General features: G+C 38.9%; 2 protein-coding genes across 4 annotated transcripts in view; one reads left to right on the forward strand and one right to left on the reverse strand.

The window, feature by feature from the left end:
• Nucleotides 1-272: 272 nt before the first annotated feature.
• LOC308618076 (large ribosomal subunit protein uL22) lies at nucleotides 273-888 on the reverse strand. The gene has a single exon (XM_081235469.1). It carries the CDS (start codon nucleotides 864-866, stop codon nucleotides 312-314), a length of 555 nt encoding a protein of 184 aa, XP_081091595.1. The 5' UTR covers nucleotides 867-888; the 3' UTR covers nucleotides 273-311.
• A 777-nt stretch (nucleotides 889-1,665) lies between these two features.
• SENP2 (SUMO specific peptidase 2) overlaps nucleotides 1,666-23,400 on the forward strand; it is a 32,066-nt gene continuing 10,331 nt past the window's right edge. Inside the window, exons 1-12 of one of the 3 annotated variants that reach the window (XM_081235060.1) lie at nucleotides 1,666-1,794; nucleotides 3,873-3,928; nucleotides 7,179-7,312; nucleotides 8,000-8,066; nucleotides 9,955-10,045; nucleotides 13,609-13,777; nucleotides 15,873-15,976; nucleotides 17,870-17,964; nucleotides 18,546-18,597; nucleotides 19,499-19,562; nucleotides 21,144-21,320; nucleotides 22,866-22,997. In XM_081235060.1, coding sequence (XP_081091186.1) covers nucleotides 7,262-7,312; nucleotides 8,000-8,066; nucleotides 9,955-10,045; nucleotides 13,609-13,777; nucleotides 15,873-15,976; nucleotides 17,870-17,964; nucleotides 18,546-18,597; nucleotides 19,499-19,562; nucleotides 21,144-21,320; nucleotides 22,866-22,997 — 1,002 coding nt within the window. In that variant the 5' untranslated portion in view covers nucleotides 1,666-1,794; nucleotides 3,873-3,928; nucleotides 7,179-7,261. Of the gene's footprint in view, nucleotides 1,898-1,934; nucleotides 2,029-3,872; nucleotides 3,929-7,178; nucleotides 7,313-7,999; nucleotides 8,067-9,954; nucleotides 10,046-13,608; nucleotides 13,778-15,872; nucleotides 15,977-17,869; nucleotides 17,965-18,545; nucleotides 18,598-19,498; nucleotides 19,563-21,143; nucleotides 21,321-22,865; nucleotides 22,998-23,400 lie in introns of those variants that run through there. The other 2 variants (XM_081235059.1, XM_081235058.1) reach the window with 2 other exon arrangements.

A 23,400-nucleotide genomic window follows, 5' to 3' on the forward strand; every position in this document is an offset into this window, starting at 1 on the left:
TGTTGGGCCAGGGGACTGGATTTTCCTTTAGTAAGAGGGCGGGTCCTTTTCTGTTGTTGATAATTAACCTGAAGTAGGACCTCTAGATAAGAGAGGGAGAGTAATTAGCAGCACTCCCTGCCAGCTCAGGGGGGGGACTAGTAGCTACTAGTAGGCCATAGGTAGCTTTTCATCCTTAAGTTTCTGTGAAGCCTTCCTTTAGTTGTGCCCTTTCCTTAACTTCCCTAGCCGACAGTTTTCCTTTCTCTGGCTCCTACTGCACTTTCTTTTTTTTTTTTTTTACTTTTATTTGCATTTATTTTTTGCAGCATTTATTCCCGGGCCATAAGTTTTTGTTTCTTCAATTTCTTCTGGGATATCTTTTTCTTCTGGGCAACCTCCTCTTCTGGTTTAGGAACAATCTGTTCTTTTTCAGTAAGGATCATCTCAATGTGGCACGGAGAGCTCATGTATGGGTTGATCCGACCATGAGCTCTATAAGTCCTGCGTCGCATCTTGGGGGCTTTGTTCACCTGGATATGCTCAATGACCAGAGAATCTACATCCAAGCCCTTAAGTTCAGCATTACTCTCTGCATTTTTGAGCATGTGCAGTAAAAATTCAGCACTCTTTTTGGGCCACCGACCCTGCGTCCAGCCCCACTGTTTGGCCTGGGCACACCTACCAACTCCACCATTGTAACGACGGAATGGCACACACTGCTTCTTTAAAGTGACATCCTTCAGATACTTGGTGGCTTTTCGGATATGCATACCCTTAATGGCCTGGGCTGTTTCACGAGTGTTCTTAAAGTGAACACGAAGATTTGAACCTCTCGACTTGCATGATTTTGTGGGATTTTCTGGGTCAAGTGAATAGCGAACCATTTTTAGAGGTCACCTCAGGTCGCTGACCGGAAAAGGAAGCCCTACTGCACTTTCTACCCACCTTTATCACAGCAGCCAATTATCTTTTAAAAAATTTAATTGAAGTATAGTTTACTTACAGCCAATTATTTTGTAATTTGTAATCATGTTTCTGCCAGTAGACGGACTTCAAGGGCGAGGGACTGTGGCGCTGTTACACAGACTGCGGTTCAAATTCCAGCTGTGCCATTAGCTAGCTTTTTGACTTTAGGCAATTACTTAATCGCTCTATGCCTGGATTTCCTTATTAAAAATGGGCACAAGGCTCCGCATCGCCTGCGGTTGCTGGGAGAAATGAAGATGACTGCGTGTAAAATACCGGACAGAAAGTATGTGAAAAGTAAAGGGCGCCTAGCAGGGTAAACGTTTGTTAATTAACCTGACTAACTTTTATTTGGTGCACTCAAACATTTACTGATCACCTACTGTGTTTCAGTGCTGGGAGCGCTCCCTCCCGGGTGGAGAACTCTCACGTGCGGCCCGTGGGCCTTGTCCCGCGGGCAGTCTCAGGACTGGCTCCGCCGAAGAGAAAACCCCGCCCACAGCCCTTGCGATGTCGTTAGCGATTGGGCCGGGATCATCCCGCAGGCATTCTGGTTGCTAGGCTCGGGAGGTGGGGACCTAGGTTGCGCCTGCGCAGGTTGAGGGCGAAGATGCTTTCCGGTCGGGCGGGAGGACGTGACGTCAGAAGCGGTGGCAAGCGGGGGCGTCCTGTAGCCCGGGTGACGTTGAATCTGTGGGCCATAGGACCGCGTCACAAGTCGGCGACTGAGCTTTGCCGTTGGAGATCTTTGCCGTTGGTGGCCGAGGCAGCGAAGGCGGCAGCGGCGGCGACAGCTCTGGGGTTTGCGTCTCGGGGTGTGTCGGCCGCCGCTGCTGCTTGGGCCTGGTATGTACAAATGGCTGCTTAGGATTCTCGGCACCATTTTCCGTTTCTGTGATCGGCCGGTGCCCCCTGACCGGGCCCTCCTGAAGAGGCGGCGCTCGAACAGGTGAGAGGAGAGGGGGCCGAGCGCCGGCCTGTCTGTTCCCCTCCCCCACCCCAGGCTCTGCCGGCAAAGCGCTGATCCAGCCAGGCAGGCCCCGCTCGGCAGAAACAGGTAGCTGGGCGGAGGCGGTAGAGGTGCGTGTCGCGGATGCCCTGGTGACGTAGTAGCTCCTCCGCGCTGTGCCGATGCGAATCCTGATGATGGAAGGAGATAGTGGTCGGTGATGGTTAGGATCTTTCTTGTCAGAGTCCAAGCTGGTTGCTGTCAACAAATGGGGCTGTATCATATTTTGCTGCTCTTAGGTTGAAAACTGAAAACTGAAGGAATACTGTCTTTGTGTGGCTCCTGTTTACAAAGCACACTCCCAAGTGTCATCTGTGCGCAATAAGTGCAGTTAAGGGAAGCGAGATTCACAGCTTGCCCAAAGCCCTTTCGATTACACTTACTGTTCTCTTAGCACCAAGAGACAGCAGCTGTCTTGTTCTGAAACAACTGTCAAACTGTGTGTGTGTGTGTGTGTGTGTGTGTGTGTGTGTGTGTTTTGCTGGGGAGGGAGAGTGATTCTGTGCTTTAGAATTAGTGTATGAGAAAAAAAAAAGTAGGTACTTCATTCCTTTAAAAAGATCACTAGTCAATACTCTAAAATTCAGTTAAAATTTTGGGGAAACTAAAAGTTGTTCTCAGCATTTACTTGTTGGTTTGTCCCATTTCATAGTGTCTTCTCCCTTCCCTAAGAAATAATCTAGAGAATAAACTACCATACCAATTCTATACATAACCTCCCAACTTTTAATGATCAAGTGTTAATTTCATTTTTTTTATTAAGCCTCAAGATAATTGGAGGATGGTTTCTTGGAGCTTGAGAAATCAAGATGATTACTTAATGTATGAGTCTAAGAATTCAGATCATTGATGAATTGGCTGTGAGCTAAATTCCATCATGTGTTCCAGAGAGGGCAAGGTTTTAACATATTCTTTTACCTTTCTGTAGGGTTGATATAAGGATCATTTGACAACAAGTTGTAAAGTACCTAGAATGATGCTTAGGGTATATAAGGGTAGTGTTTGTATATTCTGACCCAAGGGCCTTGTGCAGAGGCTGGTGCGTGATAGGCACTTGGCACATATTTATTGAATAAGGAAATGTTAATTTCCTCTCTCCTGTCCTTTATTTTTACTGCGAATCTCTGCTGGTCAGGGAAATAGTGGCTTGTAGGTCAAACTCCTGGTCTTTACCACATTCTTTATCTAAAACGACTCTTTTAAATGTAAGCCAGTTTTCAGTCCAGATGAAGATAGGAAGTCTTGTTGGGATGTTTAAAGTTATGAACTGAATGGTATTCTCCTGGGATTTATTCTGTTCATTTTTTTTGTAAATATGATCATTCATAATCATCTTTAGAAGGATGATTATACCATGAACCTTTAACATTCTTGAGGTATAGGTCCAAAAAGTTTCCTGAATTTCCAAATTCTTTGTTATCACTATAACATAGTTTCCATGATAAAAATGCAGTTAAATATAACACCTTTTTCTGGCTGAGAACTATCTTTTGAGGCTTCTTGTATTGTCTACTTCTATCTGAAGTAGAAAGTGACTTTCTTTGGGGAGGGTGTCATCTTTCAAAAGGATATTATTTGTTCTTAAATCATTTCTGGAGAGAAAAGAAATAGCATAGTCCTAAGCTTTTACCTATATTTATTTACTAGTTAAGTGATTTCTGACCAGTTTCATGTTTGTACTTTAGACAGACTACAGATTATTATGTAATAGGGAGTTTTGGATCTCATATAGTTGAAACCATAGTGTTACATCCTCAAATAATAAAGGCCTACTATAGCATAAACGTTAGTTGGATCTCATTTTATGATAAAGTGAATGGAAGGGGGTGTGTTGCATGAATAGTAAGCTTACTTGTAGGAGTGCATATGTGTGTATATGAATATATGCATATATATCTCTTTTCTCTTTTTTCAGCACTCTGCTTTCTACAGTGGACACTGATGAAATACCAGCCAAAAGACCAAGATTAGGTATTAAATATTAATTTTAAAAGTTAGTTTTTTAAATAAGAAAAGTTTATGTGTGGACAAAATTCAAAAGATAAAAAGTACATACAGTGAAAAGTAAGTCTCTTTCCTGTCCCTCTTCTACTCAGTTATCTTCTCTAGAGGTAACCAGTGTTAGCAGAAACGTAAGTATCTTTCTAGATAAATAAGCCTGTATGTTGAAAGTGCATTTCACATTTCCGAATCTTCCTATAAAGAAAAGGTGCTTTTTAAATTTGGGGAGAAAACACTGTAAAAACTACTTCAAACTGAGTCATCTAGTTTGGATAGCTGAGTGAACCAGTGTAATCTGTTGCCTCAAATTGTTTACTTCCCTATATCTGAAGGGCTAGACATTGCTTGGTAGAAGAGAATAAAACTAGATTAGAGTAAAGGGAAAAGGCACAGTGGAATACTATAGTAATATTTTCCTCTTTCTCAAAAATACATGTGAATTTGAATCTACCTCCGGATGAGGTAAAGAGTGGACATGTCTGTGTTAAGACTTCATTTAAATCTAGTGAGTGCTTACTGAGCCTGTCTTACTGTTGAGCAATGTGTTAGGTTCCACAGGAAATACAAAAATGAGTATGACAGGGTCTCTATTTTTAAGGACCTTAAAATTGTAGGGGGTGTATGATTATATAGTGGGGGGTTTTAAGACAAGTGCATAAATAATACTAAGTCTAGGACGATATGATAAGTGATATAAAAAAGGTAGTAACAAAATACTGTCCAGTTTTCTTCTGGTTAAGAGTCTCAGTAAATATTTGATGAAGGATCTAATATGTGAAATGAGTCTTGAAGGATAGATAGGGTATCGACAGAGAGCAATAGGAAGGAAAAACATTCTAGGCAGAGGGAACAGTATGGGAAATTGTGTAGTTCAGGAAACAGCAAATAGAACTTAGGGAAAAAGTTGACCAAAGAGAGAGTTCAAAATACAGAGGGACTTTGAATGCCAGGAATTTTTACTAAATTCATTAGGACAGTATTTCCCAAAGCACAGGATAGATACCAATTCAAGAAATAAATGATTTTAGGAGATACAATAGTCATAACATTAAGTATCATCTGAATTATAAACTAAAAATGTTGTATCCTTTTCAGTTATTTTAAATTTCTGATTAAGCAGAAAACATGTTGATTTAATGCTAGTATGTATTTAAAACTTGTCTAATACATGCTAATCTTCCCTTTTTTAACAGGCCCAGCTAGAACTTAATATTGTTGTTTTCATTTCTTCATAAGGCAAATAAGTTTGCTTTCCATCAACAGTAGTAATATAAAGTTACCTTTCACAAATACATTTGTTTAGCAGAAAAAAGTGAATTTTATAGAAAAATATAAATAAACAGCTGTATGTGGTTAAAAACAGAAAGCAAAAAACTTTGATGGTGGTATTAGAGAAGGTTCCTGAAATAATTCTGGTATGTTAAGGTTCTCTCCATCCATGATCTCCACGAAATATATATTAAGATTTTCTGACTAGAAACTATAGAAGGGAACCCAAGCCAAGGGGGAAGCAGTGGGTAGCAGAGATAATACTTCCTGGTAGAGTTTGTAGAGGTCTGTAGCAGTGCTGGCCAATAGAACTCTCTGAGATGATGGCTATTAAGCACCTGAAGTGGGGCTGTGCAACTGAGGAACTGAATTTAATTTTAATTAAATTTAAACTTAGGTAACTACCTGTGGATACTGGCTCCTATATTAGACAGTGTGAGTCTGTTGGCTGCTTTGGAGAGAAAAAAAGGAAGCGTGAAAAGAAGCAGCTTAGAATTGCAGACTCATGATCTTACAGACGAAAGGGATCTGAAGCAATCTACTTAGTCTAGTCTCAGCAAAATAAGATGGTCTTATCTTCATTTTACAGATGAGGTGGGCCTTCCTGCCTGCTTTTTTTTTTTAATCAATGAGATCTTTGGACATAATTTTGGGGCATACTCAGATTTTGACAAAACTTATGGGAAAATAAATATCACAATACTTTTTGTGCGCACTTATTATGCATTTATGTTATTACGAGTACTTCCTGCCCTTTGGAGTCTGGATGCCAATCTGGATGATAAGCACCAATCCCTAAAGTTCTTTTTCTCCCACTTACAGCACAGTAGAATGTAAGTGATATCCCTCAACGTTATTAGAGGGATAACTTGGAATTCTCTCCAGTTCCTAAAATGAGAAACAAGGCATTTGCAAATTTTGGTACTTCTAACTATTCTATAGTGACAGATTACTTCAAATTGGATTCTGCTTTACCCATCTAGCGCATCTTTCTTGTTGTTTAAGTTATTCCCTATCTTTCTGGAAAGTATTTTATATCTTATATGTTCTGGAGTGCTTGATGTTTAAAAGCCACCATTTCACTTTCAGGGTATTTTTCTCTAAAGCAGAATATGGTTAAGATGATGACCCCTTTATCTCAAACTAGTGCTTTAGAAAACCTTAATTAGGAAATAGAAAGGAAATTGTAGAAAACAAATCAGCAGTGAAGGAAGTGAGAAGGGGGTAGTGTGATAAAAGGAGGAAGTGGGGAAAGCATTGAAATCTACCCCTCCCCCTTATTTATTTACTTACTTATTTTGTAATCTTTATTTTTGGTGGCAGGGAGGGGTGAGTCTGAGATCTTCCAACACATCTTCTCCAGTAGAGGCATAGCTTTGTTTGCTCCTAGACATTTAGGAGCCACATATCTTATACTTCACTAATTTCCATCCTGGATATAGCCAAGGTAGTAAGTAGTTGTTTAGGACAACTATATTGTTAACCTGCCTGAGAAGTAAGGACAAACCAATGAGTAAATGGTAATGCTTCCTAGAATTCTGCCATACCTAGTAACTATATGCTCCAGGTTGTCTAAGTTATGCCCTTATGTCTCTGGGAAAGATTTATTTTACAGTATATATTTTGGGAAACTCATTGCTTAAAAGCTGTGATTTCAGGACTTTTTTTTGGTGAATCAGTATGTGATTTGCTAAAATGATGGTTTCATGCTTTTGTAACCTCCTAGATATTTTACTAAAAAAACCCCAAAATGCTAATGCTGGAATTACAGTTATTCAGATACGAGAAAAATTATTTTTACAGGTACCTTTTCTCTCTCAGTGGTTGAAGATAGGACTTCTAATAAAAATTGAGAGAGGCCTTTTCTAAGATATAATCTTTTTTTTTTTTTTTTTTGCTAAAAGTTTAAGTACTCTATATATGTATATGTAATCTATATTACACTTTCTAGGTTGCTTTATTCATCAAGTGAAAAACAGTCTCTACAATGCTGCCAGCTTATTTGGATTCCCATTCCAGCTGACCACAAAGCCCATGGTGACTTCTGCTTGTAATGGAACACGGAATGTGGTCCCTTCAGGAGAGGTCAGTGGGGATAAGGCTTCACTGGGGCTACTGGTCTTTGTACTTAATCATTAAAGTTAAATTTTAGAAATATTCTCTTTTTAGGAATTAACATGTAGAAAGACTTCTTTCCGAAATGTTCATGTCTTAATTAGCCTTGAGATAGAGACCCAAAAATGAAAGATTAAGAAATTGCACATTTAAAAAATATTTATAAGGAGCCTAATTACTAATACAGTTGACCTCTGAACAATGCTTGGGTTATGGGCCCCAACTCTCCACACAGTCAAAAGCTCACATGGTTGGCCTTCCAGATCCTTGGTTTGCCATATCTGAGGTTCTGCATCCGTGGATTCCCAACCAGTAATCATGTAGTACACTAGTATTTACTGTTGAAAAAAATCCACATTTAATTGGATCCACAGAGTTCAGACCCTTGTTGTTCAAGAGTCAACTCTACATCTGGTTTTCTTGTTGTTCAAGAGTCAACTCTACATCTGGTTTTCTTGTTTAAGTATGTGTGAAGAATCTGGAATTGTTACTTTTTACATCATTTTGTGAGTCTTCACAAATTAAACCTTTGGTCTTATTGATGAAATTTCTTCTGTGAGGTAACTAAATCATCACTAATAGAGTGATTTTTTTTTCATATTAAGACTTACTTAAATTCTAAGAGTGAATACAGAGATGATTCTTTTTGATTTTAAGGTATTTTCGAACTCTTCATCTTCTGAACTGACAGATTCCGGATCCTGGAACAACATGCTGAAACTGGGTGAGGTGGTCAAGAACATTTCTGCTTCCCCTGCCTCCTTCTGCCTCTGTTCTCTGAGTTTTGGGAATGTGAAAGGAAAACACTGATTTGGCTTTGGATGAGAACACAGATATATTCTCCCTACCATTCTAAAAAGCAAATAGCTTTCCTTTAGTATTGTCTTTGAATTTACTGTTAATGTTTCCTGTTTGCTTTATCAGTGTCTTTAATGTGACTTAGATCAGGGCTTATTTATTAAAAAAAAAAAAAAAAGTGTTACCTGAGAGCTTACTCTGTCAGACACTGTGCTAAGTTATCAGGAATAACAAAATAATAAAACCTTTAGTAGCAAAATAACAAAACAAAATAATAGAATAATAAAACCTTTACTAACAAAATAGCAAAACAAATAACAACATAATAAAAAAACAAAATAATAGAACCCTGCCTTTGAGGGACATCATCTGATGGGGGAACAACCTTGGGTGCCCAGTTCTCATGGTTTTGTGGATTAGGAACCTCCATATCATCCTTAGACCCTGAAATTGAATTGTAATTATTATATATACTATATAAAATGCTCTGGTGGGGAAAAATAGGAAGAAGCCAGAGTCCTGAAAATGATTGTGATCTCTGCTGCACAGATAAGCTTGTAAAGTTTGAGAGGAAGGGGGAAAAAGAGCTTTTAGAGAAGTTGTGGGTTCAGAAAATTGACATATAGAGAGGATGGTAGATTTATCTTGTGCCTGAAGTACCAGCACTATATTTCTGTGGGTTTGTGTAGCCTAGTCAGAGAAGCATGGGTATTCCTAGGGCAGATTTCTTACATAAAGAAATCCACAATCTCAAATCGGAAATGCTGGAGATATGTTTGGGAATTCCACATTTTTCAGTTGTTGAATATTATTTAAAAAACCCCAACAGGATTAAACATTGATTCAAGTCAGATTTTACAAACGAATGCAGGTCAGTTCATATTTTGCTGCTACTGACTTAAGAAAAAGCTTTGAGCTTTAGACCTCTTTGCATTTTGGAGTCCTTAGGGACTCCAAACCCCTGTAGTAGCTCCAGCAGATAATGTGGCTGACGAAAATTTTGTTACCCTTTTTTGAGGTATAGTAACCATCTCACAAGTATTAGAAGCTTCCAGGGAAATGTAGTAACAAAGCAGATTTTCATTTAAAAATACTTACGTTTTCTTGAGAAGAAGAAACAATTTGAAAAATTTACTCAATTTGATTAGATTACAGAGTTTATAATCATTGAGTTCTTCATGCCTTTTGTTGGCCCCAGCAAGCAAAACTAGTAAAGCTTTCCTATGAATTGTTACTACCTACCTGAGAACAAAGACAGACTAAACACTATTGCTTTTCCTTTAACTTTTACAAAATGTGTGCTAGAAAGTAATAGAATTTGGAAAAATAAGACATTTAGTTCTACAGTATAGACTGTTCACAGATTTTCTTTTCTTTTTTTAAAAAAATTAATTTATTTTTGGCTGCGTTGGGTCTTCGTTGCTGTAAGCAGGCTTTCTCTAGTTGCGGCGAGTGGGGGCTATTCTTTGTTGTGCTGTGCGGGCTTCTCATTTCAGTGGCTGCTCTTGTTGCAGAGCACGGGCTCTAGGTGCGTGGGCTTCAGTAGTTGTGGCATGAGGGCTCAGTAGTTGTGGCTCACGGGCTCTAGAGCGTAGGCTCTGTAGTTGTGGCACACGGGCTTAGCTGCTTCACAGCATGTGGGATCTTCCTGGACCAGGGCTCCAACCTGTGTCCCCTGCATTGGCAGGCGGATTCTTAGCCACTGTGCCATCAGGGAATTCCAGATTTTCTTTTCTAATGCAGACTATTCACAGTTTTTTTTGTGTGTGTTTTTTTGTTTTTCTTTTATAATTACAAATGGTTTTGAAAAATAGGTAATAAATCTCCTAATGGAATAAGTGACTATCCGAAGATCAGAGTGACAGTAACTCGAGATCAGCCACGCAGAGTCCTGCCTTCCTTTGGGTAAGTGTTAAATTCTGCCTTTCTGTAAATGGAAACTTAGTAATTTTTAGGTGCTCACTCTTGCTAGGCATTCTCACTTTTATTCTATTATGTAATCTTGTTAAGTAAGTACTCTGAGGTTAGTAACTTGCCAAATATCATACAGCTGGTGAGAGATGTACTCAAGTGTGTGTTACTTTTTCTACCATATCATATGCCTATATAATCTGATTTTGAAAACCTTTAATTTTTTTTTTTTTTTTTTTTTTTTTTTAGATGTTGGGGGTAGGAGTTTATTAATTAATTTATTTATTTTTGCTGTGTTGGGTTTTCGTTTCTGTGCAAGGGCTTTCTGTAGTTGTGGCAAGCAGGGGCCACTCTTCATTGCGGTGCGCGGGCCTCTCACTATCGTGGCCTCTCTTGTTGCGGAGCATAGGCTCCAGACACGCAGGCTCAGTAGTTGTGGCTCATGGGCCTAGTTGCTCCGTGGCATGTGGGATCCTCCCAGACCAGGGCTCGAACCTGTGTCCCCTGCATTAGCAGGCAGATTCTCAACCACTGCGCCACCAGGGAAGCCCGAAAACCTTTAATTTTTAAAATTATTTTTAATTTTTATTTTTTTGGCCTCACCATGTGGCTTGTGGGATCTTAGTTCCCTGACCAGGAGTTGAACCTAGGCCCTCGACAGTGAAAGCACTGGACTGCCAGGGAATGCCCTTTAAAACCTTTTAAAAAAGAATTGTCACTCACTTCTAAACTTTTTTTTGAAGTATAATATGCATTCAGAACAGTGCAGAAATCATGTATACAATGAACTGTTATTATTTTATTAGTAATTTTCTTCTCTCTGTGTTCTCACTTTCTGGAACTTCTGTTCCTTGGATAGTGGACCTTATGGATTGATCTAATTTAATTTTTGTATATACTCTCTTTTGTTTTTGTCCTTACCCTTTTTTAAAAAAAATCTTCTACCACCGAGATAAACATATATGTATACTTCTGTGTTTTTTTTGGCTTCATAGTTTTTAAGTTGTAAGCATCCTCCCATTTCCTATTCCCCATGGCTTTTTCTTTCTCCAACCATCAAATTCTTATTATAGAGATACAATATCTTTTCTTATCTCTCTAAAGCTGTTAATTATTTTAAAATTTCTTCTCCTCCTTGCTTTGTCTGCTTCCTTTGAGTTTCTCCTCCCCTTTGGTTTATTTTGGTTTTATCTTTCTTATGAGTTCTTATTCAAATACCTGGTAATCCTTGGCTGTCCACTCATGTTTGAAAATGAGACACTAACTATAAAAAGTAAGGCTCCCTGGAGGTGGCTAAACGGCTGATTGTAGGATTAGGAGAGATAAAGTAAAAAATGATTGTGGAACATCCTGTGCCAGCAATTAAAGGAGCCCTAAAAACCTGGGGACATTATCAACATGACACAGGAGGAAACTTGAAGGGGCTTTCACTGGCCAGTTGGGGACAATTTAAGCATCAAATGAATAAAGACAAGAATACACATGTTAATAAATAAGTACATAGTGTGGGAGGAAAAGGTCTTTATAGTAGAATGCCAACTAGTAAGTGTAGAAGGAATGATGGAATTAGAAAATCACCATCTTTTAACTATCACAGTAATAACTGATATATACAGGAATTGTCAGTTGAGCTAAAACTAGTAAGTAAAAGTTTGATGAAGTATGGAATATTTACATAAACTCAGAATTTTTCCCCACAAATTACTTACTAATTATAAAGGGAAAAATAGTAACTTCAGAGTGGAGAAACCTGCCTGACGCCACCTTAACCAAAGGATCAAAGTTTAAATCACCCACAGTGGGCAAACTCACATCCTGGCCTCCAGATACATTGCACTGAGCAGGACATCATCACCTAATGTAGTATTCCTGAAAAGATCAATAATCTGAATATAATTATGAGAAAACTGGTTAAGCTGAAACTAAGGTTAATTCTACAATCAGGCTTATACTCTTCATTTTACTCTTCATTCATACTCCTCCTCTTTAACCTGTGATTATTTAGAAGGGTAGAATTATATTGTTTAATTTCCAGATACTTGGGGCTTTCCAGATATCTTTCTGTTACTGATTTCTAGTTTAATTTCATTATGGTCAGAGAATATACTTAGTACGATTTCAGTCCTTTTAAATTTGTTAACATTTGTTTATGTCCTAGAATATATTCAGTCTGGATATTCCATGTTCATTGAAAAGAATGTGTATTCTGCTATTGTTGGGTGGAGTGTTCTGTAAATGTCAGTTATTAATAGTTTGCTGATAATGTTTTACAGATCTTACTGACTTTTTGTCTACTTTTTTATTGATTGATGAGTATAGAGTGTTGATGTTTCTTACTGTAATTGTGGACTTGACTATTTGTCTCATCCAGTTATGTCAGTTTTTGCTTCATGTACAGTATTTTGAAACTCTGTAGGTGAATACATTTGACCTAGATTCACCAGTTGTTATCATTTTTCCAGTTTGCTTTATCATTCTCTGTTATATGTACATAATATTTTTTTCTGAATCATTTGAGAGTAAGTCTTAGACTCATGCCCCTTTAATCATAAGTACTTGAGTGTGTTTATTTCTCAGAATGAGGACATTCACTTACATAATCACAGATGACCAAAATCAGAAAATTTAACATTGATATAGTACTATTATATAATCTTATTTAAATTTCTCTATTATATAGATTATTTTTTTCTGACCCACAATTCAGGGCAGGATCATGTATTACATTTAATTTTCATGTCTCTTTGATCTCCTTTAATCTGGAACAATGCCTCAGCCTCTGTTTGTCTGTAATAGCATGAATATTTTTAAAGAGTACAAAGCATTGCTTTTGTAGAATCCCTTAATTTTGTCTGACGTTTACTCATGGTTTATTTTAGATTATGCAAATTTTTTGGTAAAAATACTGCATATGTGATGTGTCCTTTCTTAAACCTCACATCAAGAGAGGTATGATGTCAGTTTGTTCCATTATTGGTAATGGCAAGAGAGGCAGGCTCTATCAACCAGCAACAGTGATTAGGTGAGGGCTTCATGGCTTCCCATTCTTTAGCATTTATTAATTTAGTATTCAGCAGATACTGATTGAGTGCCTTTTGGCTTAGATCATGTACCAGGATACGGTGGTGGAACGATGAAATCTCTGTCTTCATGGACTTTAAAGTTTAGTGTGGGATGCAGTCCCACAGTGACACCAATAATTAATCAGTCACACCAATAGTTAATTTCAGTGGTGCCAAATGACTAAAGGAAAAGTGTAGTACCAGAGGAGGGTATGTTGTGTAGTAGCGAGCTAAGCCAGAGTTGGAGTTGGAAAATTGGGCATGAGGAAGAAGGCAAAGACTTTCATGTGGAAGCCCTGGTGACTGGGAATAGACATTCCATAGCAGAATTCTGGGGTGCCCTCTGCTCTAGAGATCTAATTTTTGTGAATGGTGTTTGTCTGATTTGCCAGGAACAAGCTTAACCTGAGACAGCTTAATCACAGGATTGTCTGGAGCTTAAATTCCAGCAATTAAAGCCATTTGGGAATAACTTTCTTTTTTTTTTCCTCTCAGTTTTACTTTGAGCTCAGAAGCCTGTAATAGAAGACCAGGTGGCCGTCGCCATAGCAAAGGCAATCTGGAGAGTTCCTTAACGTGGAAGCCTCAGGAACAGGTTGTAACAGAGATGATTTCTGAAGAGGGTGGCAAGGGTCTGAGGCGTCCCCATTGTACTGTGGAGGAGGTAAGCCCTTTTAGCCTGATCTCTTTTAAAAGCAATTTTAGGAATTTGAGTGGGGGGGGATAAATAGTATATGTTCTGTGGTACAAAATACAAAAGGTATAAATGGGTACAGGGACTGTAAATTTCCCAGTCTCCCTTCTATATCTGGCCCCTATTTGACTCCAATGCTTATATGTATTCTTCTGTATATATGTAGTCAATTTTCAGGTAAAGGAAAGAAAAAGGAATCATATTAGGAAAAGGTACGATTATAGATTCTTTCTTTTTGGGTGTCTGAATTATTCTAACTTGTTTCTTGTATAAGCTGTAATAACTGTGACTAAGTAAGGGAAGTAAATGGTGTACATGTCTGCTTTTTCCTTCCATTTTTAGGGCACCTAGCATGATGTCTTCATCAACAATCTTCCCTTCCCTCTTGAAGTCTTCACTTATTCCAGGAGAATTTAGAACTATTCCTGTCTCTGGCATTTCCCCCAGTCCATCACCTATTGCAATTTGCTAGATGGTTTTCTGAGCCACTTAGCTTAGTTCATCAAAGAAATGTTTATTTGGGTCCCAGGTGCTGTGCCAGTTTTCGGCAATTCAGAATTGAATAAAATATGGTCCCTGTTCTCTAGGAGCTTACACATTAATTGTTGTAATCAGCAAGCAAGTAGGCAGAGAAAGGAATGGACTGCAGCCCTGGAGGGGATTTTAAGGAGAGGTATTAAAGTAGGCTTCAGTACCTCCTAGATGAGAAATAAGGGATGGGACTGAGCAGATATATATGGGGTATACACAGGCCATATTCTAGAAACATTAGAAGGTAGTATTAGCAAGGACATACTTACTGGTTAAGTGTGAAATAAGGTTAGATGGAAGAACCTGAGTCCCAGATTTCAATCTTGGATAAATATGTGTCACTGACCAGGATACCCTATGTGTTTAGGGGAAGGTGATGACTTCAGTTATGGACATTGTTTAAAGTGCCTGTGAAACACGCAAGAAGACCTGTCCCATAGACTTTTGGATATATGGGAGTTTTGAGAAGAAGGCAGGGTTAGGGACATATTGCTGAATCTTCTACATATTGGTGTTAGATAAATCAAGGGAGCTGAAGAGATTATTCAGGGAGAGTATGTAGTGTGAGAAGAGATAATGGGCAGAACCATCAACATTTACAGGGAGGCAGAAGAAATAATCTTCAGTGGAGACTGAGAAGATAAGAAATTAGGAGAGGGGCTTCCCTGGTGGTCCAGTAGTAAAGAATCCGCCTTCCAATGCAGGGGATGCAGGTTCGATCCCTGGTTGGGGAACTAAGAACCCACATCCTGTGGGGCAGCTAAGCCCATGCACCACAACTACTGAGCTTGTGCGCCTCAGTGGGAGCGCCTGTGTGCTACAAACTACAGAGCCCACGGGCCCTGGAGCCCACATGCCAGGGCTAGAGAGAAGCTTGCACGCCTCAACAAAAGATCCCACGTGCCTCATCAAAGATCCCGCGTGCCACAACTAAGACCCGACACAGCTAAAAAAATAAAGAAATACTAAAAAAAAAAAAAAGAAATCAGGAGAGTGTATTGTCCAGGAAGGCAAGGCGAGGTTAGCAGGGTGAGATGCTGGAGAGAGAGGTCAAGTGACAGAAGAGCTGAAAATGTGTCCATTGGATCTGGCCATGGAGGGTCATTAGTGACTTTGGTGAGACCAGTTCTGTTTTGGAAGCTGAATGTTCTGAATATGCAAGTGGATTATTTCTGCTGAGTTTTTTGTGGTTAACCCAGTTTCACTGTCAAAACTAAGATGCTATCAAGGTCTAGCAGATAATGTAAATGAGTGAAATGGGCTGGAGTGAATAGGTGACCAAAGGGAATAAATAGTCTTACATAGCTCCAGATTGTTGATACAGTGTTTCAAAAGAGACCAGATGTTATTGGATTTTTCTTTCTAATTTGTAAAGTTGGTAATTAAAATTAAAGGAATTGAACACTAAAATTACAAAAACACTGCTGGTGAATGAAACACATCTGTGAGCTGCATTTGACCTCTTAGTCTTTGTTTATGATTTAATTATAGGTTTGCTGTGCTGGTAGTTATCTAAATGCTTTCTTTTATTTAGGGTGTTCAAAAAGAGGAGAGAGAGAAATACCGAAGGTTATTGGAGCGACTTAAAGAAGGTGGTCATGGAAACTCTGTTCCTCCTGTAACTTCGACTCATCATAGGTAAAGATGCGTTACCAAGATAAATGCTTTGCCAGACATCTTTTTCCTTATTTTTGGAGAAGAGATTGGTGGGAAGGGCTTTGTTGAAAAAAGAGATTAATATTGAGAGAGCGAGCCCTGTAATTTGTCTGTACTGATGGATTATATAGAACAGTGGTTTTACAAAATAGAATTTTCTGTTAGCTTTAAGAGTCCTTTGTTCAAGTGAACTCTTACATAAAACTCTGATACAGAAAAGTGGAATCACTGGTTGAAGTCAGGTTCCCTGGGTGCAGAGAGTTTTTTCAACCTCCCCAACACACGTTTCTCATGACCTCTGTCTTCCTCTCTTTTTCCCCCTCTTCTCCCCGGCTCTTCCCTCCCTTCATCTCCTCCCACCCAGCCCCGCCCCCACCCCTGCCATGTACACATAGTCTCTGAGGCATCCTAGTGGATGCATCTTAGCACAGTTGGAAATCTTCCACTCTAGAGACAAGATTAAAATCATCCCAGGTCATAAGAAGTTTTCTTTACAAGACTGCGTGTTAATTAACCGTGCTGAGTTGACCAAATAGATGAGAATGGCAGAAGGAATTGATGTCTGGCCTTTCATTTCCCTGTAAACAAGGGGACAAAAAATATGTGAGCTCAGGTTTGAGGTCTACTTGATAATTCTAACAAGCGGTGTGAGAATACACAGAGGGGAGTCCCAGAAATTATTTAACAGTAAGTTGAGGGTGAAGAAGTAACAAGACTGTCTAGCTTGTTGAATGCAGAAATAACAAGAATTTTAACTTTGGGAATTTTAACTTTGTGAACTTTAAAAAGAAATTCAGGGACTTCCCTGGTGACATAGTGGTTAAGAATCTGCCTGCCAGTGCAGGGGACACGGGTTCAAGCCCTGGTCCGGGAAGATCCCACATGCTGCGGAGCAACTAAGCCCGTGTGTCACAACTACTGAGCCTGTGCTCTAGAGCCCGTGAGCCACAACTGCTGAAGCCCGCGCGCCTAGAGCCTGTGCTCCGCAACAGGAGAAGCCACCGCAGTGAAAATCCCGTGCGCCGCGTTGAAGAGTAGCCCCTGCTTACTGCAACTAGAGAAAGCCCACGCCCAGCAACGAAAACCAAACACAGCCAAAAAATAAACAAACTTATTTAAAAAGAAATTCAGTTTAGTCAATCAGAATGTTCGTATTTTTTTCCATTTTGACTAGCCACTGTTGGAAGCAGCAGTATACTTCATGAACTATTGGTTTTGTCATGTCAGCAAAATCCTCAAACTGTTTTGCTTATTATGTTTTTTTGGTTGTTCTTTTTTCTTCTTATGTTCTTTTAATTTGTTGTTTTGGGATCCATTTCAGTATATCGTTTAAAATTTTTCCTCTTTTAACTTGGGTGTTATCATGCTGAGATTTTTCAGTCAAGGTGGTGCTGGGGATTGAGAACATCCTTTTTTTTTTTTTTTTTTTTTGGTGGTACGCGGGGCCTCTCACTGTTGTGGCCTCTCCTGTTGTGGAGCACAGGCTCCGGATGCGCAGGCTCAGCAGCCATGGCTCATGGGCCCAGCCACTCCACAGCATGTGGGATCCTCCCAGACCGGGGCACGAACCTGTGTCCCCTGCATCGGCAGGCGGACTCTCAACCACTGCGCCACCAGGGAAGCCCCAAGAACATCCACTTTTATAATGGAGAAACTGGAGGTTAGGTAACTTGGCTGGAATATTAGAATCAGGATTAGACTCCTTTTATCCTAGTCCCAGATGATGGATGCTATGTTGCGTCCTTTCTCTTGTAATTTGACATTTCTGGGTTATCAATAACTCCTGTTTGGAGAAGCTTACCAGAAAGAGATAATGAATACTTACAATAGATTTTCCTTTTGTATCTGATCTTCTTCACTGTTTGTGTTTCTAAGTTCTCAAAGAAGTCAGATGGACACATTAAAGACCAAAGGCTGGGGGCAAGAGCAAAGTCATGGAGTCAAAACAACCCAGTTTGTTCCAAAACAATGTGAGTTCCCAGATTTAGCTGTATCTTAATAGTCTTAATATATTGAACTTAGTTCAAGTGCATATAAAATTGAAAAATGACATACTAGTAAAAGATAGTGTACCAAACTTTAAAACATTATCAGACCCCAGGGCATTGATAGGGGCCTACCAGTACCAGTAGTTTAGTAAAAAAGCTATTTCAAAATAAAGCCAATTTATAAAATACCTCTTGATTATTATTCTAGCTTCTATATCGTAGTGTATATTTTGTGAGCCTAAAATTAATTTCTTTGTATTCCTTATATTAATTTCCTTGTATTTCTCTACTTGCTGTTCACTAAATGACACTAAATGATAGCTTACCAGGTGAGCAGATATTAGTCAGTTTACACTAAAGATTATATTTAAAGGAGAAAGAGATTTATGCGTTTTTAAGCAACTTAATTCGTATGGAGGCTAATGTCTTTGGAACCCATTTTAGCATTTCAATGTAAATTAATATTTTGATACTTTGGAAACCATAAATTGAAATTCCAGCTATATGATTGATTAATAAAGGAAACGCTTTTTTTTTCTTTTTTTTTTTTATCATCCTCACAGATAAAGTTGTTGAAACAAGGGGACCTCTGTGTTCAGTGAGAAGTGAAAAGAGGTACATGGTTCAGTTTATTCTAAGTTTTCTTTGACATATTATTTTCTTACTTTATAGACTATATTTATGAGTAACCATGTCTGAGGAATTGTGAACTCTTCTCAGCTCTGGTAGCTGGTCAGTATGTGTGGGTACTTAGGTAGCTCTTGTGTCAGATGTCCACGCTAGCTTGGGAGGGTGCCCTTCTCCCCTAGGCATTAGAGGTTCGGAGGCATAGGTACTGCTTAGACAAGAGCGTGGGTGTGGTGGGCATCTCTGGTGATCAGCATCTCTAATATATGAACAGTGAAGGCAGTTCTGTGTGCCTTAGGATTTTGGATATTGGTTCAGTTATAGTAGAGTTTGGTAAACTATGGCCCATGGACCAAATCTGGTCCACCTGCCTGTTTTTGTAAGTAAAGTTTTACTGGACACAGTCATGCTCATTCATTTACATACTACTTATGGCTGCTTTTAAACTACAATGAAAGTTGAGAAGATGTGACAAAACCCATAAGACCTGCAAAGCTGGGCTTCCCTGTTGGCACAGTGGTTGAGAGTCCACCCGCTGATGCAGGGGACGTGGGTTCGTGCCCCGGTCCGCGAGGATCCCACGTGCCGCGGAGCGGCTCTACCCGTGAGCCATGGCCGCTGGGCCTGCGTGTCCGGAGCCTGTGCTCCGCAGCGGGAGAGGCCACAATAGTGAGAGGCCCCGCGTACCACTAAAAAAAAAAAAAACAACCTGCAAAGCTAAGATATTTACTATCTGATCCTTTTTAGAAAAATTTTGCTAACCTTTGGTTTAGAGGACTATATAAACTCAAGGCAATATTTGTTTACAATTATTAAATCTTTCTGAAACTAGTTTAATATGTATCAGATTACAGTCATCCAGTCTGTAATCTCTCACTTTTTTCCTCAGGTGTTCAAAGGGGAAACTTTCTGATACAGAGAAGGCAGTTGGAATCAGACTAGAAAATGAAGGTGTAAGTAGAAACCCTAGTTAAATCTTATGTCTTTTACTCTTTCACCTGACTTATGTTAAAATTTTGGGCCCATGAAAAATAAGAAAGATGATATATGTTACTTTGATTTCTAATTCCGTTGTTTTCTTTGAAGAAGCAGCAGGCATTGAGGATACACACCTTTGGCTTTCTTCTGAGTTGCAAGACTTTTATCTCTGTGCTGTAGCGACCTTTGTAAGAGAGACTAACTTGCTTCCATCCCAACCCTTATCTGTGTTGCCTGGCTTCTTTTGGAGAATTTTTTAAAACCATACATCTTTAGGGAAAATAGTTGTTCAGGACTTTTCAGATTCAAGATTTCATATTTAGTTGAAAATATCACCAATCTTCTGCTTAATTGGATTTTACATTTTCTATATAAGTATCAGAATAAGAAGTGTCCCAGTGATCTCCATAGCAGTACCAACATTTTAAATAATAGTGGCAAAGTGTTTTACTAAGCACTCCATATCCAAAAGAATTATATTCCTAAACTAAATGCAAACTTGAAGTTTTAGAGTATTTCATATTTTAGGTAATAGAAATACCAAAGTTTAGGGAACTGCTTTGTGTTAAGTATCAGTCTGATCAAGATTCTCTTTTCCCATTTGATATCTTCATAAGAACTAGTCTTAAGGCTAAGTCATAGTCTTAAGTCATAATCTTAAGTCCTAAGTCTTAGGTTGTTCCCTTCTCTAATGTATTTGTTACCTGGCTAAAGACTACGTCCTGCTTCTATCCTTGCTGAACCTGAAGGCATTGCGATCTGGGACCATGTGGAAGGGCCAGCAGCTACTGGTTTCCTAGGACCAGTATACCTGGCAGTTAGTTATAGTAAAGAACACTCACTGGCTACGTGTGTTGAGAGTGTAGTTCTAGTCCAGTGCTCTATTTCTAAATAAATTTCCTAAGTTTAGATAAGTTTGCCTACCAGATGACTTAAGTTCAGTATTAACAGTTACGTAGGGTCATGATAAGGAAAGATTCTTATCAGAATTTCTGGGTTGCTGGCAAAATTCTGTTTATTGACCTGAATGGTGGTTACATAGGTGTTAATATTAAGTGGCACATTAATGTTTTGTGCATTTTTCTATAATATGTAATTACTTTTTTAAAAGGATGAAGTAGAACAAGTTTACTTGGTATAAGGATAGAAGTGGTTTATATTGAGTGGTGGGATTATGGGTCATATTTTTTGCTTTTTTAAAGCTTTTCAAAATGTCTTTTAACTATATTATTTTTAATTGAAATAAGAAAACTGAAAATACTTTTCTTGCTACCTCCAGGGAAAACAAATGTTCTCCTTCATGGTTTATAATTGAGGTGTCCTGTTGTGAGCCTTAGGTCTTGAACAATTTTTGTTCCCTCTTCCAGGGTCTTGAACAATTTTTGTTCCCTCTTCCAGGGACAGGCAGATATGCTTAATCTACTTTACTCATTTGGGGATTTACTAATTCTCTTTTCTTTCAAGATAATGGTGCTGTTTTATATTTCATGTGTTATGTATGTTTATATGTGCAAGTATCAAACATGTCAGTAGAATATGGGAACTTTTTTGATCAGAGGAGGGGACTCCAGCTGGAACCTGACTTATCTGAAGAAGTGTCAGCCCGACTCCGCCTGGGTAGTGGAAGCAGTGGCTTACTCAGGAGGAAGATGTCAATACTTGAGACAAAAGAAAAAAATTGCTCAAGCAAAGAGAGGGATAAAAGGACAGATGATCTTCTTGAACTTACAGAGGTATTGTTTCTTGTTTCTTGTGATGATCAGAATAAGGGGCATGTTTTTAAATAACCTCAGTTATTTAAGACTTGAGTGAATGTTTTGTTTTGAAGAGTTTCTCCAGGCTACGGAATGTATGTATGAAGGAAATCAGGCCCAAGGGCTGGTCAGTCACTGGCTACACTGATCATTAGTGATCTGTGAAAGTGGCCTAAGGGATTAGATTAATTTCAGCAAATGTGAGTAGACAGAATTGTCACATATCTTGGAATATAATGGGTTCTTTGTAGATTCTTCTTCTAAACTTAAAATATTTTGAGTTACACGGTATGGGTTTGACATTAGGAAGGAGTTCATTGCAGTTTTTTTTTTTTTTAAACATTTTATTTTATTTGTTTATTTTTGGCCGAGATGCACGGCCTGTAGGATCCCAGTTCCCCAATCAGGGATCGAACCCAGGCCCAGGCAGTGAAAGCACCAAGTCCCAACCACTGGACTGCCAGGGAACTCCCCTTCATTGAGGTTTTTGTTAAGCGATTATGGTTCACTAAAATGTCCCTTTCAATGATTATTGTATTTGAAACCTTTCTATAAGTAAAAACTTATAGAAGACAAGGAAATGAAAGTAGTTAAAAATTCTCATTTTAAAGGTGAGCCCACATCTTGACTCCTTCTCCATTGTTGTGGTAGTCAGTCCTATTCAGTGAATATTTATTGAGCACTTACTATATGTTGGGCATGCAGGTGGAGAGAGAGAGAGATCCATAAAACTGCAAAATTTTGTTTAGTGGTGGGGACAGTATTGAAAATATTTGGATAAAATAATTTCTCTTTGGTTTATAGATTCAGGCTTATAGCTTAAATATGCATTTCTCTTTGTAATTCTTGAGAATGATGCCATCTATTCAATAAGGACTCAGTTGCTAGACTGCTGCCTAGTTTTCTAGTTTCTGCTTACTCTCTTCATGTCAAAAGTGGATAGAATGATCTCTTTGATTCCTAATTTTATTACTTTGATGTTTTAAAATAAAAGTTCAGGAGGTAGATAAGGAAAGTATGAAAATGCTTTTATAGTGTTGTGAAGGGAGCAAAGGCTGAGGAGTTAGACACTCCTGGGTTCAAATCTTGTCTCTGCCTTTTAATCATTATATGACTTTGACCATGTAACCAAAATTCTCTGAGCTTTACCTCTTCTATAAAATGGTGATAATACTCTCCCCACAAGCAGGGATTAATGGTGTGCTTCAAGCATCTGGTACATGTTTGGCTCATGTATCCCACATGGTAGTGGGATAATTGAGAGTATACTTTAAATATTATTATCAAATTATTGTTTTCAGAAGCTAATAATTGAACTAACATTTTTTATAACCATTAGTAGTAAGATTGCTTTGTGCTCCTAAATTGACATCCTTTCCTACTTCAATTTAGTAGGTCTTTGATGGTATATTTTTCTTAAGGGTCAGGTATTAACAGAGATGAAAAGCTTTTTTCAATCTCAGACTTTCAGTATCTGATAGTGGTTCCATATTAAAGTAGCAACCTCTGGACTTTGTAATTCAGGACATGGAAAAGGAAATCAGTAATGCTCTAGGCCATGGCCCACAGGATGAGATCCTAAGTAGTGCTTTCAAATTACGAATCACTCGAGGAGATATCCAGACCTTGAAGAACTATCACTGGCTCAATGATGAAGTAAGTTGTCTTTATTTCCCCCTTTGACTATCATTATGCTTAACCATTTTCTGTCTGTAACCATAGTGGTTTCTACACAATTAAAAGGGGCTGGTAGGGCTTCCCTGGTGGCGCAGTGGTTGAGAGTCCGCCTGCTGATGCAGGGGACACGGGTTTGTGCTCCGGTCTGGGAGGATCCCACATGCCGCAGAGTGGCTGGGCCCGTGAGCCGTGGCTGCTGAGCCTGCGCATCCAGAGCCTTTGCTCTGCAACGGGAGAGGCCACAGCAGTGAGAGGCCCATGTATTGCAAAAAAAAAAAAAAAAAAAAAAAAAGGTTGGGGGGTGGCTGGTAAAGCAGCTTTAGTTTATCTAAAACAAAAACATCTTAAACCTTAAAAACATGATTAATTCTGATTGTTTGCT

The sequence above is a fragment of the Mesoplodon bidens genome (genome assembly GCF_964165515.1).
Source record: "Mesoplodon bidens genome assembly, chromosome: 5".
In the NCBI taxonomy this organism is placed as follows: domain Eukaryota; kingdom Metazoa; phylum Chordata; class Mammalia; order Artiodactyla; family Ziphiidae; genus Mesoplodon; species Mesoplodon bidens.

Coding starts and splice junctions, on each gene's coding strand:
- LOC308618076 (XM_081235469.1), bottom strand. CDS start 866: ATGGTTCGCTATTCACTTGACCCAGAAAATCCCACAAAATCATGCAAG.